Genomic DNA, 20452 nt, shown 5'->3' with positions numbered 1-20452 from the left:
CAGTTCTTCAAAATGCCTTAAAGATATGTTTTGATCTAGGGAGTCCATGAATATTATAAGTATGACATTAGTGCATAGCTAGTTTGATGACTTTGAGGTCCTCTAAGAGTTGAGCACGGAAGGAAATAGTTATTTTATCACTGCAATGTACTTAAACTATTTAAGATGCCCAAGCGCACAAGTAATCTGCAAATAATGAGCATATGATATGTACTGCGATAAATAAAATGATTATAATGATACATACCTTAATAAAATATGGCTCAACTTAGCGGGAGTTAAGAATAAAATTAGAGTTTCGTGCTGATAACGTGTTATAAAATAAAAGCAATGCGGTAAAATGTAAACAAGAAGAGATAGAGAGAATGGAGAAGTGTTTTCTTCTTTCACTTTGGTGTAATTTTTCATTGCAATTACATGGCCTTTTATAGGCATAAAAAGTAAAGATGATGGACATAAAATAGGAAATTTAATCTTTAAGTTATTCACAACATGGCCATCCAATGTAGCATCCAATGTAGTATCCAATGTAGTATCCAAAGTAGTATCCAATGTACAAATTATTCATAACCGTACGAACTTTTTCTCAAGTTATAGATAAACTTTGCATTCACATGTCTAAGCTTGGTAGTCAGTCCCAAATTAAGATAAAAGAAGATTATTATGGTAAATTAACAACAAACATATCTAAAAATATAAAGTATGTTGTGATTATAATGTTGAAATATAGTACAGGATTAAATAATAATAGGATTATTTAGTGGATATATTTTGATTGGCAAATGTTTAGTTTATTGGACTAAAAATAGAATATAAGATAAAAATGTATATCCGATTCTATACAAAATAAATCCGAATAAACTTTTATTTTTAATTTTAACATTGGCTTTCTTCAAGGAGTTTGGGAGGAGAGCTTTGGAGAATTGCATCTTTGGCATTTTGCTATTTATCCCGGGATCTCTGGACTATTATTCGACATTGAATGCGGTATAAAAATAATATCAAAATTATGGTATAAATAATAACGAGATTACTTATACTGGAATCAGAAATTCAACTAAACAGAAGTAACATGATCTCATATTTTATCCGGGATTGTTATTTCTTATCCGTGTAACCCAACTAGTTAAGAGTGTGGACTGACAGATATTCATCCTCGATCTTATGGAAGATTGCTATTATTAAAAGACCACTTAGCTTAACTGATAGAAAATAAGTGATAAGCATCAAATTCATAAGATGGTATTATCGCTTTTAACCTGCGCCAGAAACTGTTACATCTGGAAGATGAAAAAGTGTATAATTTTTGTATATAACATACAAAATATATATATATACAAAAATTATACAAATTTTATATATTTTTCGCCTATTATTTTTACAACGTTTATACATTGTCATTTTTCCGAAAAGAATGCATGTTGGCTACGTTTTATAAATAAGCATTAGGTGTTTGAAATAGTTTTATTTGTTTTGTACCTCAAGCTTCAAGAACACATGGCTTGCCATCAACCAGATTCATTATATAGAAGCCCAAAGCTTCAAACATATCCATAGCCTTGTCCGTCCTTTCGTTTAATCCTTTGGATTTCTAAAGATAAATCATGATAAAAGCTAAAGAAAGAATCAATGCGCTTTTAGTTGTGTTAGAGCCCCAAGGGATCGCCCGATAAAATACTGAAGACCAGTGGATTACAGAAGTTAAATAATCATAACAATGATTCATTGATTTGTGATGCAAGACAACAAAAAGAATAATGCTATAGACAACAAAAAGAATAATTCTAATTACTGAAAAGAGTATCTAAACATCAAATCTATACATAAATTTTGGTGAAGGTATAATTATAGGTGATCAAATATCTTCCGACATCGGATGCTATAAACAAAGTTACACAAGAATTTAAAAGATTTCCACAGTAATACATATGGGTGCAATGAAGAGTGGAGAACATCAAGTGAGACATGAGGAAGTTGTGACTTCTAGATGGTTACTCCTCTGCACAAATAAGCTATACAAAAATTCGTTCTTCCGGCGAAGAAGTACTAACCTTGTACAACATATTAGAGTATAGGTGTCTCCCTGAATAGCAACAATTTCACTTGCCGAGATCATCATATATTTGTCACTCCATAAATCGATAAGCGGGAATTCCATGGTTTTGAAACCATTCTGGCATTTGAAACCTTTCGTGGAGCATAGGCCTTACATCCTTCTGCTCAGAGAGATGCTTGAGAAGTGGAAGGATTACTTCCAAAAGCTAATGTAGAAAATGAAAGCCAAGTCAAAACTCGTGGCATCAAAGTAGCCAAAATTTGAGAATACCCTCTTTTATTTTTATTTTTAAATTTTTTTTTCGTTTAGTTCTTATACCTGCTCGTCATCGGGTTGTCCAGGAGAAAACGGAATGCACGGAATCCCATTTAAAGGCTGTAACAAAAAACTGAATGGGTTGTTATCAACAATGACAATCCGGCATAGATCCTTTGATATGGATGATAGGTCCTTCACATGTTCCCGGAATTCCCTGTGATGTGCATATAGTGTCAAATTTACCACAGTTATATTATACAGACACAACTGCGGCTTAAACTATTCGCTTTTAAACAGGTACCAGTGGCTTTAAACTATTTAAGCTTTTATAGGTGGCATCAACAAAAAGCAGCATTTACAAGGACGAACGAACAAACCCATAATCCATATAAGCAAGTTAGTGGTGTTGACCATAAAACATTTTTATAAATAGAGAAATGAACTTGACAGTCTAACTTGACAAATGTTCTCTTCAAATGTGAGGCCCAACACAATTTATGATCTTACAGCTTATAACATTCATATGCTAGTCACCATGTATAACACGACAGAGAGTACCAAGGTTGGACTACCACATGTTAACAAAGTTTTGACAAAGAGGTCCTCGGAATTTGGTAACTCTACTCCGTTAGCAACTTCTTATGAATCCTTACTGCACCTAAGGATGCTAATAGAAAAGCAACCAGCCAACACAAGAGATGAGCTATATTTAGTATCAACTGAATATGTGTCTATATTCATATACTTCTAGATTCACATTATATTTAAAAAGGAAAATCATATTATATGGTCTTGGGCAATCCTCACCTAACAAGCTAGCTTTTGGGGTTGAGTTAGACTCAAGGTCCATTCTTATCATGGTATCAGAGCCAGGCCAATCCCAATTTATTGTTACCGATGTTGGGCCCCATTTATATTGTTCACGCTCCAGTTGCATGCCTGGGCGTGAGCGGGGGTGTTGAGTTGTGTCCCACATCGGTGGGTTATGGGTATCTTAGCCTCCTTATATAGTCTTGGGCAATCCTCACCTCACAAGCTAGCTTTTGGGGTTGAGTTAGACCCAAGGTCCATTCTTATCACATACTACTAGATTCACATTATATTTAAAAAGGAAAATCATATAGAATATTCTATAGCATACCTTAGGATATTTTGTATTTAATTAACAAATATTTTCCTTACCTTATTGTCACACCTCCTTTTTCCTACACCCCCGGGAAGGAGTGTAAGGGAGTTTTTCCAATTAAAGGACAATCGAAACGGGATTACTTACATTAAATTCAGAGTCGCCACTTGGGATAATTTATGGTGTCCCAAGTCACCGGTTAGAATCCCGAATCGAGGAAAATATTACCTCTGTATTACAGTCCGCGAGCCAGAAATCCAGGTAAGGAATTATGTTAACCCGAGAGAAGGTGTTAGGCATTCCCGAGTTCCGTGGTTCTAGCATGGTCGCTCTACTGTTATGTCCGGCTTAATTATCTGATTTAGAACAATTTGAACCTACGTGCAATTTTATCTTTAACCGCTTTCCACCATGTTCACACCATCAAACATTTTCAAATCTTTCAATTAACTCCTCGTCAGGATTAATCATAGAACTGGGAATTGTTGTTATCGGGCGACTTCTGGTACCGGACTTGACAAATGATTTGGAAAGACGTGGGACTGGCTTTGGAAGGACCCAGGCCTTTTGTTTTAGCTTTCTGGCCTTTCTTATGTCTGTGGCGGTGGGCTTGAATCCCAAACCAAATGTTCCCAAGTTTTCGGGAAGACACACCGGCTGTATGATGCCTTGCAAAAATGAGCCCAAACCTTTACCGAGTACAAAACCATTTTTCAACATCTCATAGGCTACCATGATTGATGCGGCGGTTATCTTTGGATTTGGAATGTATTTCCCCTCCGGAACTTTCTCTACCAACATCGTGTCAGAAACCTGGTAGACCCATGGTCCCTGGTCATCTTCCACCTCAATGACTGGTACGATGGCATTGCTGCGAGCATATAAACTGTCTTCCCCATGCACAACTATTTCTTGTCTATCCCATTCAAATTTGACTACCTGGTGTAGTGTTGATGGGACTGCTTTAGCGGCGTGGATCCAGGGTCGACCAAACAGTAAGTTATAGGAAACAGCTATATCCAGCACCTGAAACTCCATTGTGAACTTGACTGGCCCTATCGTCAGCTCCAGCACTATGTCCCCAACTGAATCTTTACCTCCGCCGTCAAATCCTCGCACGCAAAAACTGTTCTTATGGATCCTCTCATCTTCTATTTTCAACTTGCTTAGAGTGGAGAGAGGACAGATGTTTGCGCTTGATCCGTTGTCAACCAATACCCGGGTCACCACAGAGTTCTCACATTTTAATGTGAGGTAAAGAGCTTTGTTGTGCTCAGTACCTTCTACAGGCAATTCATCATCAGAAAACGTGACTCTGTTTGCTTCGAAGATTTTGTTGGCTATTTTTTCCAAGTGATTCACGGAGATCTTATCGGGAACGTGTGCCTCATTCAAGATCTTCATTAAAGCTTGACGGTGCTCGTCCGAATGGATCAATAATGACAATAGGGAAATTTGAGCGGGCGTCTTTCTTAATTGTTCCACAATAGAGTAGTCATGCAGCTTCATTTTCCTCAAGAATTCTTCTGCTTCTTCTTCAGTTACGGCTTTCTTCATTAGTGTTGGATTATTTTTAGCTCTTCTTAACTCTTCGAGAGTAAAACACCTTCCCGAGCGAGTCAAACCCTGTACTTCACAGATTTCTTCTTTGACTTCCTTCCCTTTGTACATCACCGTTACCCGCTCGTAATTCCATGGAATAGCCTTGCTGTTGATTATTGGTAATTGGGTTACTGGCTTGATAATAACCCGATATGCGCGGGCTCCTTCCACGATTATGATGGGTTTGCTGGCCGCTCCTGGTACAATCACCTTTACCCATTCCTGTTTCGTTGCAACTCTGCTTAAAGACCTCTTCTCTACTGCCATAGATGGCTCAACACTCTTTTTGCTCTGCTTAAGCACCAGCTTCTCATCTGCTGATTGTTCATCTGTCTTGACTCCACTGGATCAAATCATCATGACGGTCTGTGATGGCTTCTTGGGTTCCCCCTCCGCATGCACTATTTCGATCATATTTGCCTCCTGATGGGCTGGCATCGGATTCCTGTTGATATTGGGTGCTTCGGGAGCTTGAACTTCAATTCTATTGGTATCAATAAGCTCCTGTACCGCACTTTTCAAGTGCCAGCACTTTTCTGTATCATGACCCGGAGTACCAGAACACTACTCACAGCTGACAGTATAGTCAAGATTCTTTGGATGAGGATTTGGCAGTTTGGACTGTATCGGCCTTAGCATATCTAGTTGTTTTAGCCTGTGGAACAGACTGGTGTATGATTCTCCCAATGGAGTAAAGGTTTTCTTTTTCTGCAACCTTTCACCCTTGAGTGCTTGGCTAGGCCTGAAACTTGGTCCGGGAGTGTTTTGGTAGGCTCGTGGATGTGGATAAGTATTTGGTAGGACAGGAGCACGACATTGAGTGTGGGCAGGCGGTTGGTTGTATGCTTGTGCATGGTGGACGGAAAAATGAGGTTCTGGTGGGGGATAGTAGTGTTGGGGTGGATTGTGGTGATAAGTTTGTTGGTGGGGTCGAGGTTGATTGTAGTGGTAAGGTGAACCTCTGGATCCGGACCAAGTTACTGAATCAACCATTGTTGCTTCTTCTCTTTTCTTCTTCTCAATCCCTCCTATGCCGCCCTGAATAGCCTGAGTAGTTGCTTTGATAGCCGAATAGCTCATGATTTTATTCGACTTGAGGCCTTCTTCTACCATGCCCCCATCTTTACTACTTCGTTGAATGACTTTCCCACAGCTGAGACCAAATGGCCATAGTAAGTAGGTTCCAAAGCCTGTAGGAAGTAATCTACCATCTCACTTTCCTTCATTGGGGGATCTACTTTTGCTGCTTGCTCCCTCCATCTGAACCCATATTCTCTGAAGCTTTCACTGTGCTTCTTCTCAAACTTAGTCAAGGACAGTCGATCTGGAATGATCTCAAGATTGTATTGGAAGTGACAAGCAAATGCTTGCGCCAGATCATCCCATGTGTACCATCCCCCATGGTCTTGGCGGGTATACCTTTCCAATGCTGATCCACTCAAACTCTGACTGAAGTAAGCCATTAACAATTCGTCTTTTCCTCCCGCTCCCCTCATCTTGCTGCAAAAACCCCTCAAGTGGGCTACTGGATCGCCGTGCTCGTTGTATAGATCGAACTTGGGCATCTTGAAACGTGCCGGTAATTGCACATTCGGGAATAGACATAGGTCCTTATAGGCCACGCTGACTTGCCCTCCCAACCCCCGCATGTCTCTGAATGATTGTTCTAAGCTTTTAACTTTCCTGAACATCTCCTCCTGTTCGGTATTTTTGACTGGTTTATCAGCTTCTATCGGGAGGTCAAAGCGATGAGTATATGAACGGGTTTCGGAAGCTTTGAAAGTGGGCTCCGAAGGGTAGTATTGGTTGTCCTGATTCGTGGAGTGTAGCTGGTGGAGGTGCTACGAAGACAGGAGTTGCTGGCGGAGGAGGGTATGGAATTGGTTTAGGGGGTGGAGATTGTGGTGTATGAGAAGTGGTGCCCCGGTAGCGCTGGTAAATAGGAAAGCTCGGGGATAGATCGGTGGCAGGATGATCCTGAGTTTGAGCCGGTGGTGGAGTGAAAGCAGGGTTAGCTGGGTAAGCTGGGGGTGATTGTCCTTTAGACCAGGCCTGATACATCTCGGCCATCTGTTACTTAAGTTTGAGCATCTCCTCTTTCATTTTATTGACGTCCAACTCCTCTACCTCAACACTAGTGTCGACATCCAGGATAGACATGATTTCTGGTATTGGTCCTTTCGATCTGGTTTGGTAATGATAATGTGCCACTATACTCTAGATAAACTAACTGCTTGAATTCTCTGAGAAAACAACAAACTTGTTAGTTTTTAGAGTTTAACACATATGTAATCGCATGTTGGGATGCAATGCACCTAGGCAATTAACCATTTCTATCATGTATTTGCTTGTGTCATCCCAGCTTTTCCTGACCTTTCCCTTTTATTGCCACTCACGCCTATCTTTTATTTCCCTCCCCTTTTCATTCATTTTATTCTTTTCTTTTGGTTGTGGTCGAATCTTATGAATATTGCCTACGTATCATGACCCTGCATGAATCAGACCGAGCGTAGTTCTGGCGGAAACAATTATTAATACTCTTATTTATTTTAACAAACGAAACAATACAAAGACAAAAATGACATTACATTTGGACAACACTTTAAGAAAATGGTTTAAAAGACTCAACATGGACTTAAACTAAAACATGACTATTATATGAAAAATTCCAACTATGACTACGCTTCACTCCACAATCTTTTGCTTTTAATCACTGGAACATTTGCTCACGGTGGGGCTTGACCCGACTTACCTCCTAATGTACGGTACATCCTCTCTAACTCCATTGCAAGATGACGGGCAAAAGTAGGTGCATGCTCTAGAAACCTTCCATAATCCATCCATTGGCAGTTTACGTAACTTTGAGAAGTATAAACGGCCAAATCATGGATTTGTGCTCTGAAGTCCTAGAGATTCTGGTCTTGGTTTTGTAACTGCTGTTGGCGAGTGGTGGCTATATCTCTTATGTGGTCTTCGCGATCTAAAGCTGACTCCAATTGAGCTCGAAGTCGGGCCTGATCGAGTCTTGCCTGGGCTCTCTCCCTATCAATATCTGCGTGCTGATGTTCTCTATTGTACCTTCTCATTTCTTCCAACTGTGCATGGAGTTGAGCTTCTGAATGTATCCAATGATCCTTCTCTCTGTTGAATTGAGCCATTTCTTCTTCACATCTCATTACTTGGCGTTCCTTACTAAATTTAGCCTCCTCATTTAACTGTATGATTTTTTCCTTAGCTTTGTCTAACGCCTTCTCAGTCTTTGTCAAGATGGAATCATAATCTTGCATTTTTTCCATCAGATTGGCAATGATTTTCTGATCTTTCCAACTTCTCACTGGCGATTCAAAGGCTTTTTTCATCTGTTGAAACTGAGCTCGGAGAGTTTTATTCTCGCTAATCAAACTCTTCTTTTCACCTTCTGCTTTTTGTGCCTGTAAGTCCTTCTCCAAATTGAGGTTCCCCAGGCTTTCTTCTAAGGCATGAATAGTTGCTTTGTACCCCTTTTCCCTTTTTCCCCAAGCCAACCGTTCTTGGATTTTGTCATCAAAGGCTTGAACATGCGGTCTTTTTATGGGCCTTCTAGGATCAGGCTCTGGTGCATCATCCACGCAGGATCTTTTCTCAAACCACCTAGCATAACCCGAATTTATCTCGCCTTTCGCAGGATCTGGAATTTGGGTATCATCTTTCAAGTATCGACAACCATTCCAAATCTGCTGGATTAAAGCCTCAGGGAGAGTGGCTTCGGGGTGTAGTTCAATCACTTGCGCACTCAAATCTTCATCATCAGGCACCACTTGGTATCTCCTTAACTGTCTTAGAACTCTCTGTGGCGCGAGTCTTTGGGATGACTCCCGGTAAGAGAGGTGATACACATGTCAACCTTAAAGAGTTATTTGTTGCTATTGGGTTTAAGAATGTCCAACCGTATGCGCCACAGAGAGTTCTAAGACAGTTAAGGAGATACCAAGTGGTGCCTGATGATGAAGATTTGAGTGCGCAAGTGATTGAACTACACCCCGAAGCCACTCTCCCTGAGGCTTTAATCCAGCAGATTTGGAATGGTTGTCGATACTTGAAAGATGATACCCAAATTCCAGATCCTGCGAAAGGCGAGATAAATTCGGGTTATGCTAGGTGGTTTGAGAAAAGATCCTGCGTGGATGATGCACCAGAGCCTGATCCTAGAAGGCCCATAAAAAGACCGCATGTTCAAGCCTTTGATGACAAAATCCAAGAACGGTTGGCTTGGGGAAAAAGGGAAAAGGGGTACAAAGCAACTATTCATGCCTTAGAAGAAAGCCTGGGGAACCTCAATTTGGAGAAGGACTTACAGGCACAAAAAGCAGAAGGTGAAAAGAAGAGTTTGATTAGCGAGAATAAAACTCTCCGAGCTCAGTTTCAACAGATGAAAAAAGCCTTTGAATCGCCAGTGAGAAGTTGGAAAGATCAGAAAATCATTGCCAATCTGATGGAAAAAATGCAAGATTATGATTCCATCTTGACAAAGACTGAGAAGGCGTTAGACAAAGCTAAGGAAAAAATCATACAGTTAAATGAGGAGGCTAAATTTAGTAAGGAACGCCAAGTAATGAGATGTGAAGAAGAAATGGCTCAATTCAACAGAGAGAAGGATCATTGGATACATTCAGAAGCTCAACTCCATGCACAGTTGGAAGAAATGAGAAGGTACAATAGAGAACATCAGCACGCAGATATTGATAGGGAGAGAGCCCAGGCAAGACTCGATCAGGCCCGACTTCGAGCTCAATTGGAGTCAGCTTTAGATCGCGAAGACCACATAAGAGATATAGCCACCACTCGCCAACAGCAGTTACAAAACCAAGACCAGAATCTCTAGGACTTCAGAGCACAAATCCATGATTTGGCCGTTTATACTTCTCAAAGTTACGTAAACTGCCAATGGATGGATTATGGAAGGTTTCTAGAGCATGCACCTACTTTTGCCCGTCATCTTGCAATGGAGTTAGAGAGGATGTACCGTACATTAGGAGGTAAGTCGGGTCAAGCCCCACCGTGAGCAAATGTTCCAGTGATTAAAAGCAAAAGATTGTGGAGTGAAGCGTAGTCATAGTTGGAATTTTTCATATAATAGTCATGTTTTAGTTTAAGTCCATGTTGAGTCTTTTAAACCATTTTCTTAAAGTGTTGTCCAAATGTAATGTCATTTTTGTCTTTGTATTGTTTCGTTTGTTAAAATAAATAAGAGTATTAATAATTGTTTCCGCCAGAACTACGCTCGGTCTGATTCATGCAGGGTCATGATACGTAGGCAATATTCATAAGATTCGACCACAACCAAAAGAAAAGAATAAAATGAATGAAAAGGGGAGGGAAATAAAAGATAGGCGTGAGTGGCAATAAAAGGGAAAGGTCAGGAAAAGCTGGGATGACACAAGCAAATACATGATAGAAATGGTTAATTGCCTAGGTGCATTGCATCCCAACATGCGATTACATATGTGTTAAACTCTAAAAACTAACAAGTTTGTTGTTTTCTCAGAGAATTCAAGCAGTTAGTTTATCTAGAGTATAGTGGCACATTATCATTACCAAACCAGATCGAAAGGACCAATACCAGAAATCATGTCTATCCTGGATGTCGACACTAGTGTTGAGGTAGAGGAGTTGGACGTCAATAAAATGAAAGAGGAGATGCTCAAACTTAAGTAACAGATGGCCGAGATGTATCAGGCCTGGTCTAAAGGACAATCACCCCCAGCTTACCCAGCTAACCCTGCTTTCACTCCACCACCGGCTCAAACTCAGGATCATCCTGCCACCGATCTATCCCCGAGCTTTCCTATTTACCAGCACTACCGGGGCACCACTTCTCATACACCACAATCTCCACCCCCTAAACCAATTCCATACCCTCCTCCGCCAGCAACTCCTGTCTTCGTAGCACCTCCACCAGCTACGCTCCACGAATCAGGACAACCAATACTACCCTTCGGAGCCCACTTTCAAAGCTTCCGAAACCCGTTCATATACTCATCGCTTTGACCTCCCGATAGAAGCTGATAAACCAGTCAAAAATACCGAACAGGAGGAGATGTTCAGGAAAGTTAAAAGCTTAGAACAATCATTCAGAGACATGCGGGGGTTGGGAGGGCAAGTCAGCGTGGCCTATAAGGACCTATGTCTATTCCCGAATGTGCAATTACCGGCACGTTTCAAGATGCCCAAGTTCGATCTATACAACGAGCACGGCGATCCAGTAGCCCACTTGAGGGGTTTTTGCAGCAAGATGAGGGGAGCGGGAGGAAAAAATGAATTGTTAATGGCTTACTTCAGTCAGAGTTTGAGTGGATCAGCATTGGAATGGTATACCCGCCAAGACCATGGGAGATGGTACACATGGGATGATCTGGCGCAAGCATTTGCTTGTCACTTCCAATACAATCTTGAGATCATTCCAGATCGACTGTCCTTGATTAAGTTTGAGAAGAAGCACAGTGAAAGCTTCAGAGAATATGGTTTCAGATTGAGGGAGCAAGCAGCAAAAGTAGATCCCCAATGAAGGAAAGTGAGATGGTAGATTACTTCCTACAGGCATTTGGAACCTACTTACTATGGCCATTTGGTCTCAGCTGTGGGAAAGTCATTCAACGAAGTAGTAAAGATGGGGGGCATGGTAGAAGAAGGCCTCAAGTCGAATAAAATCATGAGCTATTCGGCTATCAAAGCAACTACTCAGGCTATTCAGGGCGGCATAGGAGGGATTGGGAAGAAGAAAAGAGAAGAAGCAACAATGGTTGATTCAGTAACTTGGTCCGGATCCAGAGGTTCACCTTACCATTACAATCAACCTCGACCCCACCAACAAACTTATCACCACAATCCACCCCAACACTACTATCCCCCACCAGAACCTCATTTTTCCGTCCACCATGCACAAGCATACAACCAACCGCCTGCCCACACTCAATGGCGTGCTCCTGTCCTACCAAATACTTATCCACATCCACGAGCCTACCAAAACACTCCCGAACCAAGTTTCAGGCCTAGCCAAGCACTCAAGGGTGAAAGGTTGCAGAAAAAGAAAACCTTTACTCCATTGGGAGAATCATACACCAGTCTGTTCCACAGGCTAAAACAACTAGATATGCTAAGGCCGATACAGTCCAAACTGCCAAATCCTCCTCCAAAGAATCTTGACTATACTGTCAGCAGTGAGTATTGTTCTGGTACTCCGGGTCATGAAACAGAAAAGTGCTGGCACTTGAAAAGTGCGATACAGGAGCTTATTGATACCAATAGAATTGAAGTTCAAGCTCCCGAAGCACCCAATATCAACAGGAATCCGATGCCAGCCCATCAGGAGGCAAATATGATCGAAATAGTGCATGCGGAGGGGGAACCCAAGAAGCCATCACAGACCGTCATGATGATTTGATCCAGTGGAGTCAAGACAGATGAACAATCAGCAGATGAGAAGCTGGTGCTCAAGCAGAGCAAAAAGAGTGTTGAGTCATCTATGGCAGTAGAGAAGGGGTCTTTAAGCAGAGTAGCAACGAAACAGGAAGGGGTAAAGGTGATTGTACCAGGAGCGGCCAGCAAACCCATCATAATCGTGGAAGGAGCCCGCGCATATCGGGTTATTATCAAGCCAGTAACCCAATTACCAATAATCAACAGCAAGGCTATTCCATGGAATTACGAGCGGGTATCGGTGATGTACAAAGGGAAGGAAGTCAAAGAAGAAATATGTGAAGTACAGGGTTTAACTCGCTCGGGAAGGTGTTTTACTCCCGAAGAGTTAAGAAGAGCTAAAAATAATCCAGCACTAATGAAGAAAGTCGTAACTGAAGAAGAAGCAGAAGAATTCTTGAGGAAAATGAAGCTGCATGACTACTCTATCGTGGAACAATTAAGAAAGACGCCCGCTCAAATTTCCTTATTGTCATTATTGATCTATTCGGACGAGCACCGTCAAGCTTTAATGAAGATCTTGAATGAGGCACACGTTCCCGATAAGATCTCCGTGAATCACTTGGAAAAAATAGCCACTGATGATGAATTGCATGTAGAAGGTACTGAGCACAACAAAGCTCTTTACCTCACATTAAAATGTGAGAACTCTGTGGTGACCCGGGTATTAGTTGACAACGGATCAAGCGCAAACATCTGTCCTCTCTCCATTCTAAGCAAGTTGAAAATAGAAGATGAGAGGATCTATAAGAACAGTATTTGCGTGCGAGGATTTGACGTCGGAGGTAAAGATTCAGTTGGGGACATAGTGCTGGAGCTGACGATAGGGCCAGTCGAGTTCACAATGGAGTTTCAGGTGTTTGGATATAGCTGTTTCCTATAACTTACTGTTAGGTCGACCCTGGATCCACGCCGCTAAAGCAGTCCCATCAACACTACACCAGGTAGTCAAATTTGAATGGGATAGACAAGAAATAGTTGTGCATGGGAAGACAGTTTATATGCTCGTAGCAATGCCATCGTACCAGTCATTGAGGTGGAAGATGACTAGGGACCATAGGTCTACCAGGTTTCTGACACGATGTTGGTAGAGAAAGTTCCGGAGGGGAAATACATTCCAAATCCAAAGATAACCGCCGCATCAGTCATGGTAGCCTATGAGATGTTGAAAAATGGTTTTGTACTCGGTAAAGGTTTGGGCTCATTTTTGCAAGGCATCATACAGCCGGTGTCTCTTCCCGAAAACTTGGGAACATTTGGTTTGGGATTCAAGCCCACTGCCACAGACATAAGAAAGGCCAGAAAGCTAAAACAGAAGGCCTGGGTCCTTCCAAAGCCAGTCCCACGTCTTTCCAAATCATTTGTCAAGTCCGGTACCAGAAGTCGCCCGGTAACAACAATTCCCAGTTCTATGATTAATCCTGACGAGGAGTTAATTGAAAGATTTGAAAAATTGTTTGATGGTGTGAACATGGTGGAAAGCGGTTAAAGATAAAATTACACGTAGGTTCAAATTGTTCTAAATCAGATAATTAAGCCGGACATAACAGTAGAGCGACCGTGCTAGAACCACGGAACTCGGGAATGTCTAACACCTTCTCTCGGGTTAACATAATTCCTTACCTGGATTTCTGGCTCGCGGACTGTAATACAGAGGTAATATTTTCCTCGATTCGTGATTCTAACTGGTGACTTGGGACACCATAAATTATCCCAAGTGGCGACTCTGAATTTAATGTAAGTAATCCCGTTTCGATTGTCCTTTAATTGGAAAAACTCCCATACACTCCTTCCCGAGGGTGTAGGAAAAAGGAGGTGTAACAGCTCTGGCGACTCTGCTGGGGAGGGTTTTCAGGTGTATTTGATTTGGGCCTCTTTAATTAAATTGAACCTGGCCCAAATTTGACTTCCTTCTCTTTCATTAATTCTCTTTCTTTTCTTTTCTTCTTTTTTTCTTTCAAAAATTAAAGTTAAAAATCCTAAATTAAATTATAGAAGACCTAAATTAGCTTAAAAATATTAATTAACTTTAAATAACACCTATCACAAATAATTAAACACGTAAATTAAAAGAAAATCACACAATTTGACCAAAATACAAAAATATGTTATTTTTTGTGAATTTTCATTTTTGTAAAACACCTAATTATTAATTAATTCTAAAAAATGTAAAAATCAAATCTTAAATGCAAATGCTATATTTTTTGTATTTTTGATGCATTAATAAAATTAAACATGCAAACAAATACATGCAAACAATCAGGAAAATCACACAATAATTCCTAAAATAACACATAATCAAAGCCAAAACCTAATTTTGGGAATTATTTTGGAGTAATTCGTATGAGGCAAAAATCACGTGCTTACACTTATCAACACGAGGATTGATTATTTAGCATATTATATAGCCTAAGACTCCTATATAAGAAGTACCTCTTTTCATTTTTATATTATTTTCGATAGCCGAGAAATCTCCAAGGACCAATTTCGAAACTCAGTGGATGATGGACCGTTCCTCAACCCTTCTCTACTTAAATACCAGGCTTTTGTTATCAACAGGCTTCGAACACGTGACGTGCGCCTAATCCACACATCATAAGTTGCGCCCCTACCACAGGACCAAAGTCCTGGGGCCATATAAGAAGTACCTCTTATACATTGTTAACCGAGTCAAAAGAAGTTTCTTCTACTGTTCTACATTTTTATATGGTATCAGAGCAGGCAAAGTCTTAGGTTCGAGTCTCACTGCCACTCATTATCAAAAAGAATTTACGTGCTCGGACCATAAAAAATCAGGCCTATAAGTGGGGGAGCGTGTTGAAGACATAATTAAGTATCTAAAGTGTGTTCTCTCTTGCAGCTTCAACTTTTTGATGAGATGGTCACACTTGAACAAGTTACACGGATTAAGGAAACATTTAGAAATAGGTCAGTCATCAATCCATCATACTTCAGAAAAAGTTAAGGATTAGATTTGCTTAAATGTTATACATGCTCCAGAGATATAATATATGAAATTGGGGGTTGGAAAGGAAAAGATAATCGTCAATTGGTAACATATGCTTGAAGAACAAATTCATAGAGTTGAGGCACTAAAAATAAAAAGAATAGGTACCTAACTAAGATCTTAATTCAGGATTAATATACAGAGCTTAGTTAGCATGACAGAATTTGAAAAAATGATTCTTCAAGAAGGCTGTGCTCGGTGTCACTTAAGAAGTTCTGCTAGAAACAAACTCCCTACTCTACGTTCAGACCTGCAACGAACTGTAACTTCCATCATCTGGTCTGCTTCATCTCATGAAAGCATGAACGAAGAGTTACTGAAAATCTTATAGCTATTGCGAGCTACTGGTAGTAGTTTGTGCTAATGTTTAGAAAAAGATGAATGACGAAGAGCTACTCTAGTACTTTGCACTGATTTTTCAGGACAAATGAATAAAGCAGCTAGGGGATGTCCTCGTAATCTAGAAAGTAAAAGTTGATCATTCTCAGTACCAAGTCATTCAGAATGAAACCTTCACCTGCTACCGATTGGAGTAGATAACACAGATGCACAACAGATTCTCTACAGATATCAGCAAGTGCAAAAACGATCTTCCAGCAATGCTATTAAGCTAAGTCCATAAAGCCACTGCCTCTTCTATTTTCATACCTTTTATCCTCGGACCCCTCCTATTATCATGTCATTTATGTCATTGATTAATTTATCATTTCTTTCGATGGTATATTTGGTCTGCAATGTAATAAACAGGATACAGAAAGACAAGTCTATTTTGACAAAAATTATTCAAATTTTGTGAGATCATGTATAAAGTAATTACACCCTCCATTCCAATTTATGTGACACTTTTTCTTTTTTAGTTAGACCAGAAAAGAATGACACCTTTTTATATTTACTAACAATTTAACTTTAAAATGCCCATTTTAGTTAATGAGATGATCTATTAGACACACAAATATCTATTGCTCATTTTAGACCACAAGTTTCTAAAATTTTCCTTCTTTGTTAAACTCTATGCCCAATCAAACACCATCACATAAATTGGGATGGAGGGGGCAGTTGATTTTATGACTAATAAAAAGCAGGTTCAGCATAAGCTTTCAATCAATTCATCCCTTCAGCTTTAGCAAGCTAAGGACAGTGAATGTCTTCAAATGGAGTCTATGGCATTTCCCATTGATGAGGCAGCATGACTTCCACTTCTCCCTCCCTTCCCCAACAATCGGACTTCTTCCACTCTTACACTATCGTTTTTGAGAAAGGTAACAACTTTCTTCAACTCTTACACTTGAAACCACCATATAAAGTTTGGCTAGTGATTAAAGATAGGATGTACAACATTTTCAAGACCAGTGCTCGGAACAAGTGCCTCAACACTAATTAGCACCACTATATGCATATAAAATACAACTGTTGTCTCAAAGGTTGATATGCCATAAGGTAGATCTATAGCTTTTATTAATCAACATGAAAAGGCAACACAAGATATATTGTCTATCCAATTTTCCTTCTAATAGCATCAGATTTCTATTCCTTTTATGCCGTTTACTTTCAGATACTGTTTCCATACTCTTGATATTTCTCTAAAAGAAATAAGATTAGCCTCATATTCAACATGTCAAATGATGCCAGATAAGAATTTCGATCATGGTTATTCAACAGGGAAAGAAAAAGACAAAAAACAGTAAAAGACAAAACCAGCATCTATACGTACGTGCTAATAGTTGAAGGCCGATAAAGTCTATGGCTAAACCAATTCTCAGGATCAATTTTGTCAACAAGGGGTCTTGCATATCCTGTATGTACATAACAATTAAAAATTCAACAATTTTGGATGAAGATGCCAATGGAGAAGGAAGATAACTAAATCAACCAGAAAGTAATGAGTTAACCTTCAAGTCCAGCAGTAAACAAGACCAGATTAGCAAATTTGCTAAGTTGTTTTAAAAACTCGTGTAATCCAGGACGTTCAAAAACTGTGACATAGTTGATCTTAGGTTTGCCATCATATTCCTAAAACCTCCAAGAGGAATTAGAACAGAATTCTTCAAGAAACTTGCCAGAATATTATATCAAATAGTAGGAACTATAAAGTTTACCTTGTCCGAAGATATGCACTCGAGCTCAAACCACTTCAACCCAGCCTCTGTTGCCTGGGTACGCATCATTGTCGGCATACTTGATGTCTCATATGCACAAATTAAAGTATCATCCAAGTCAAGAACCACCTGCATCCAGCATCTAAGAACTTAAGAAAAACATAAACAGAAGGTAATCATCTATTAAAAGATTGATCAACACCATTGACAGTCAGCAGTTAATCCTTATTGCAGGAAGCACCGGTTATCCAGTTCTACAAACATTCTAGCTAAGGAGTGATAGGTAGTCGGAAGAGCACTGCCTATCATTTATTACCAATAAAGTGTTCATCACACATAAATTAGTTAGGTCAGTGTTAATTGAAGTGGAGCTTCGAGCTGCAGAAGGAAACAGAACATTGACCTAAACAATGCTTCTTAAAATTCTTCATGTCTACTTTATAGTTAGCCTTTCTCCAATATTAGATATCAGCAATATTGAAACTTTCTTCCATAATGCTGCCAGTCATCCAACTTTTAATCAGTATTTCCTTAAAACTTATACCACACACCTCATAATTATTCAACTAAAAAAGTTGAAGTATACCAGCATATCCAAAATCAGTTAGCATTAAATTCAGCCCCATTTCCTGAGAAAATTCCGATCCTCAACCCAAAGAAACTATAATTACGGAAATTATCTAGTTTTACAACAACTCCTCCTATTTCCTATTTAGCATGAATTTAACCACTTCCACAGCTGACTAGCAGTCTGCCACAAACATGACTATTTAATTACACAGGTTAATGCTCAAGTGCAAACCTACTAGATTCCTGATAAGTGTTCAACTGTTAGCAACAATAACTCTGATCGACTCGTGAGTGACCAATACAAGCAAGAGTGATAACTGACTCATTTCTCATGAATAATGAAAGAGCTTAATGCTTCACTATCAAACTGTATACCAAAAAACTATTAGTCATGTTCATCTGAAAGATAAGCAGTTCAACGATAACATAAAACATATAGGTTGTCTGGTTCGTCCACAAGTTAAACAAAATTCATAGAACATGAATTGTTATGTAGTGAATAATAATGTGTGTGTTATGCGACATTAGCAACATAAGGATCAGTGTGCAGAGATTGAAATACCAAAGTCAAGAATTAGTTTTTCCTGGTATTGCTAATACATGTATTATTACTTCACATTCTATCTCGTACAAACTAATAAGTTATAGAAGCATTAGTTAAGCAGAGTTTTACATCAAACAAAAAACTATATAACGTATAGAGTTGTCAAAGGCATATCCAAGTTTTGAACTTTATGGGTTCGAGTTTGAAATTCATCCATTTGATTTACTGTGTTCGAAATCTATTATTTCGACTTATTTAGTGATTATTTAACACATATATAGAGTTTGAACTTTATGGGTTCGAGTTTGAAATTCATCCATTTGATTTACTGGGTTCGAAATCTATTATTTCGACTTATTTAGTGAATTATTTAACACATATAGCGATTGTGTTCATCCATTTCATGTACTGGGTTCGAAATCTATTATTTCAACTTATCTAGTGAATCAACACATATAAAGAGTTCGAGCCAAAGTTACTGGGTACAGATGAACTCGTAGACTATATCCGCCCCTAAGAGTTGTATAATTAATAACCTAAGGTTGTATTAGTAATACTAAGTTTTTTGCATCAATATTACAGAGTTTTATGGTGGAAATATTTTCGTTATACATCAAAATACTCGAGCCTTTAGTCATACCGATCCAAAGGAAAACACTACACTCAAATACAATTTCTACTGCTAAACAATAATGACAACAACATTAGTAAATATTAACGTCTCCTACAAAGCTTATTACGAGACATTACCGTGAGCCTCTGTGAACGTTCCTCCTCGAGACTAGTCGGAACATTTCCGGTTGTGATTTGCAGAGTCGAGAGAGCGACGGATGACGGCGCCGCCTCCGCCTCCTCCTCCTCTTCCAGCAGCTCAACGTCAGGCAGTGGCTTGAACTGCGGAGAAGAAGAGAGAAGAGAGCTATTACCTTTGAGGATCTGAAGAAAGATCTGGAAGAAGAACGCTAGCCAATTCAGTAGCGATTTCCAGAGCTGTATAGTTCTCGGCGTGTAGACTTGTGTAGCCTGAAACAGCTCCGGCATGGTGAATCAGTGTAAAGTCCGGCGAAGGGTGCGCACCGTGTTATCGTTCACACACTGAGTTAAGTCAAAAATGGCAGATCAATTAATGGAGAATTCAAAAAGCTCTTTTGTTTGTTTCTGCTGATTACTTATTAAGTATTTTAAGGACTTTTAAAATGACTGCTGAGTGTATTATTATTAGGATTAGGATTATTGTGAAACTCTTAAATAATAATTATTGACAAAAGGTAAAGGATTTGGAGTCAAGTTGGAGGTATGGTCAAAGTTGTGCCTCGACAACAGTCGCCACTTGAAATTATATTATATTTCATATATATTTGGTGAAATGACACTATATAGCTAATTTTAAAAATAAAAGCAAATATATATATATATATATATATATATATATTCTATAAGTTATATATATATATATATATATATATATTCTATAAGTTATATAAAAAATTACACAAATTTTATACACTTTTTGGCCTACCAAATATAAATAGTTTCTGGCGTAGGCTAAAAGGTTAAAATAGCACGGTATAGCCAGTTTTCGGACTGGTTATTCAAAAATAGTCAGCGTTTATCAAGTCAATGAAAAATAGCCACTATTTTGCTGCAGCAGAGACCGGTCCAGCATAATATACTAGAGTTTGGTGCACATGTGTATGAACTCCAGCATATTATGCTGGACCAGTATACTTTGCTGGTT

General features: G+C 39.4%; 1 protein-coding gene across 1 annotated transcript; it reads right to left on the bottom strand.

Annotated features, from left to right (window-relative positions):
- Positions 1–1763: 1763 nt before the first annotated feature.
- On the bottom strand, positions 1764–19909 carry LOC107824362 (uncharacterized). Its single transcript, XM_075225721.1, has 6 exons — positions 19465–19909; positions 17601–17729; positions 17394–17514; positions 17216–17297; positions 2375–2528; positions 1764–2261 (listed from the first exon to the last, which is right to left on the bottom strand). The coding sequence occupies exons 1-6, from the start codon at positions 19753–19755 to the stop codon at positions 2127–2129; spliced, it is 912 nt and encodes a 303-aa protein (XP_075081822.1). The 5' UTR covers positions 19756–19909; the 3' UTR covers positions 1764–2126.
- Positions 19910–20452: the final 543 nt, after the last annotated feature.

The sequence above is a fragment of the Nicotiana tabacum genome, chromosome 11 (genome assembly GCF_000715075.1).
Source record: "Nicotiana tabacum cultivar K326 chromosome 11, ASM71507v2, whole genome shotgun sequence".
Classification (NCBI taxonomy): domain Eukaryota; kingdom Viridiplantae; phylum Streptophyta; class Magnoliopsida; order Solanales; family Solanaceae; genus Nicotiana; species Nicotiana tabacum.
The sequence above is the reverse complement of the archived record's forward strand: the minus strand, read 5'-3'. Positions and strand labels throughout refer to the sequence as shown.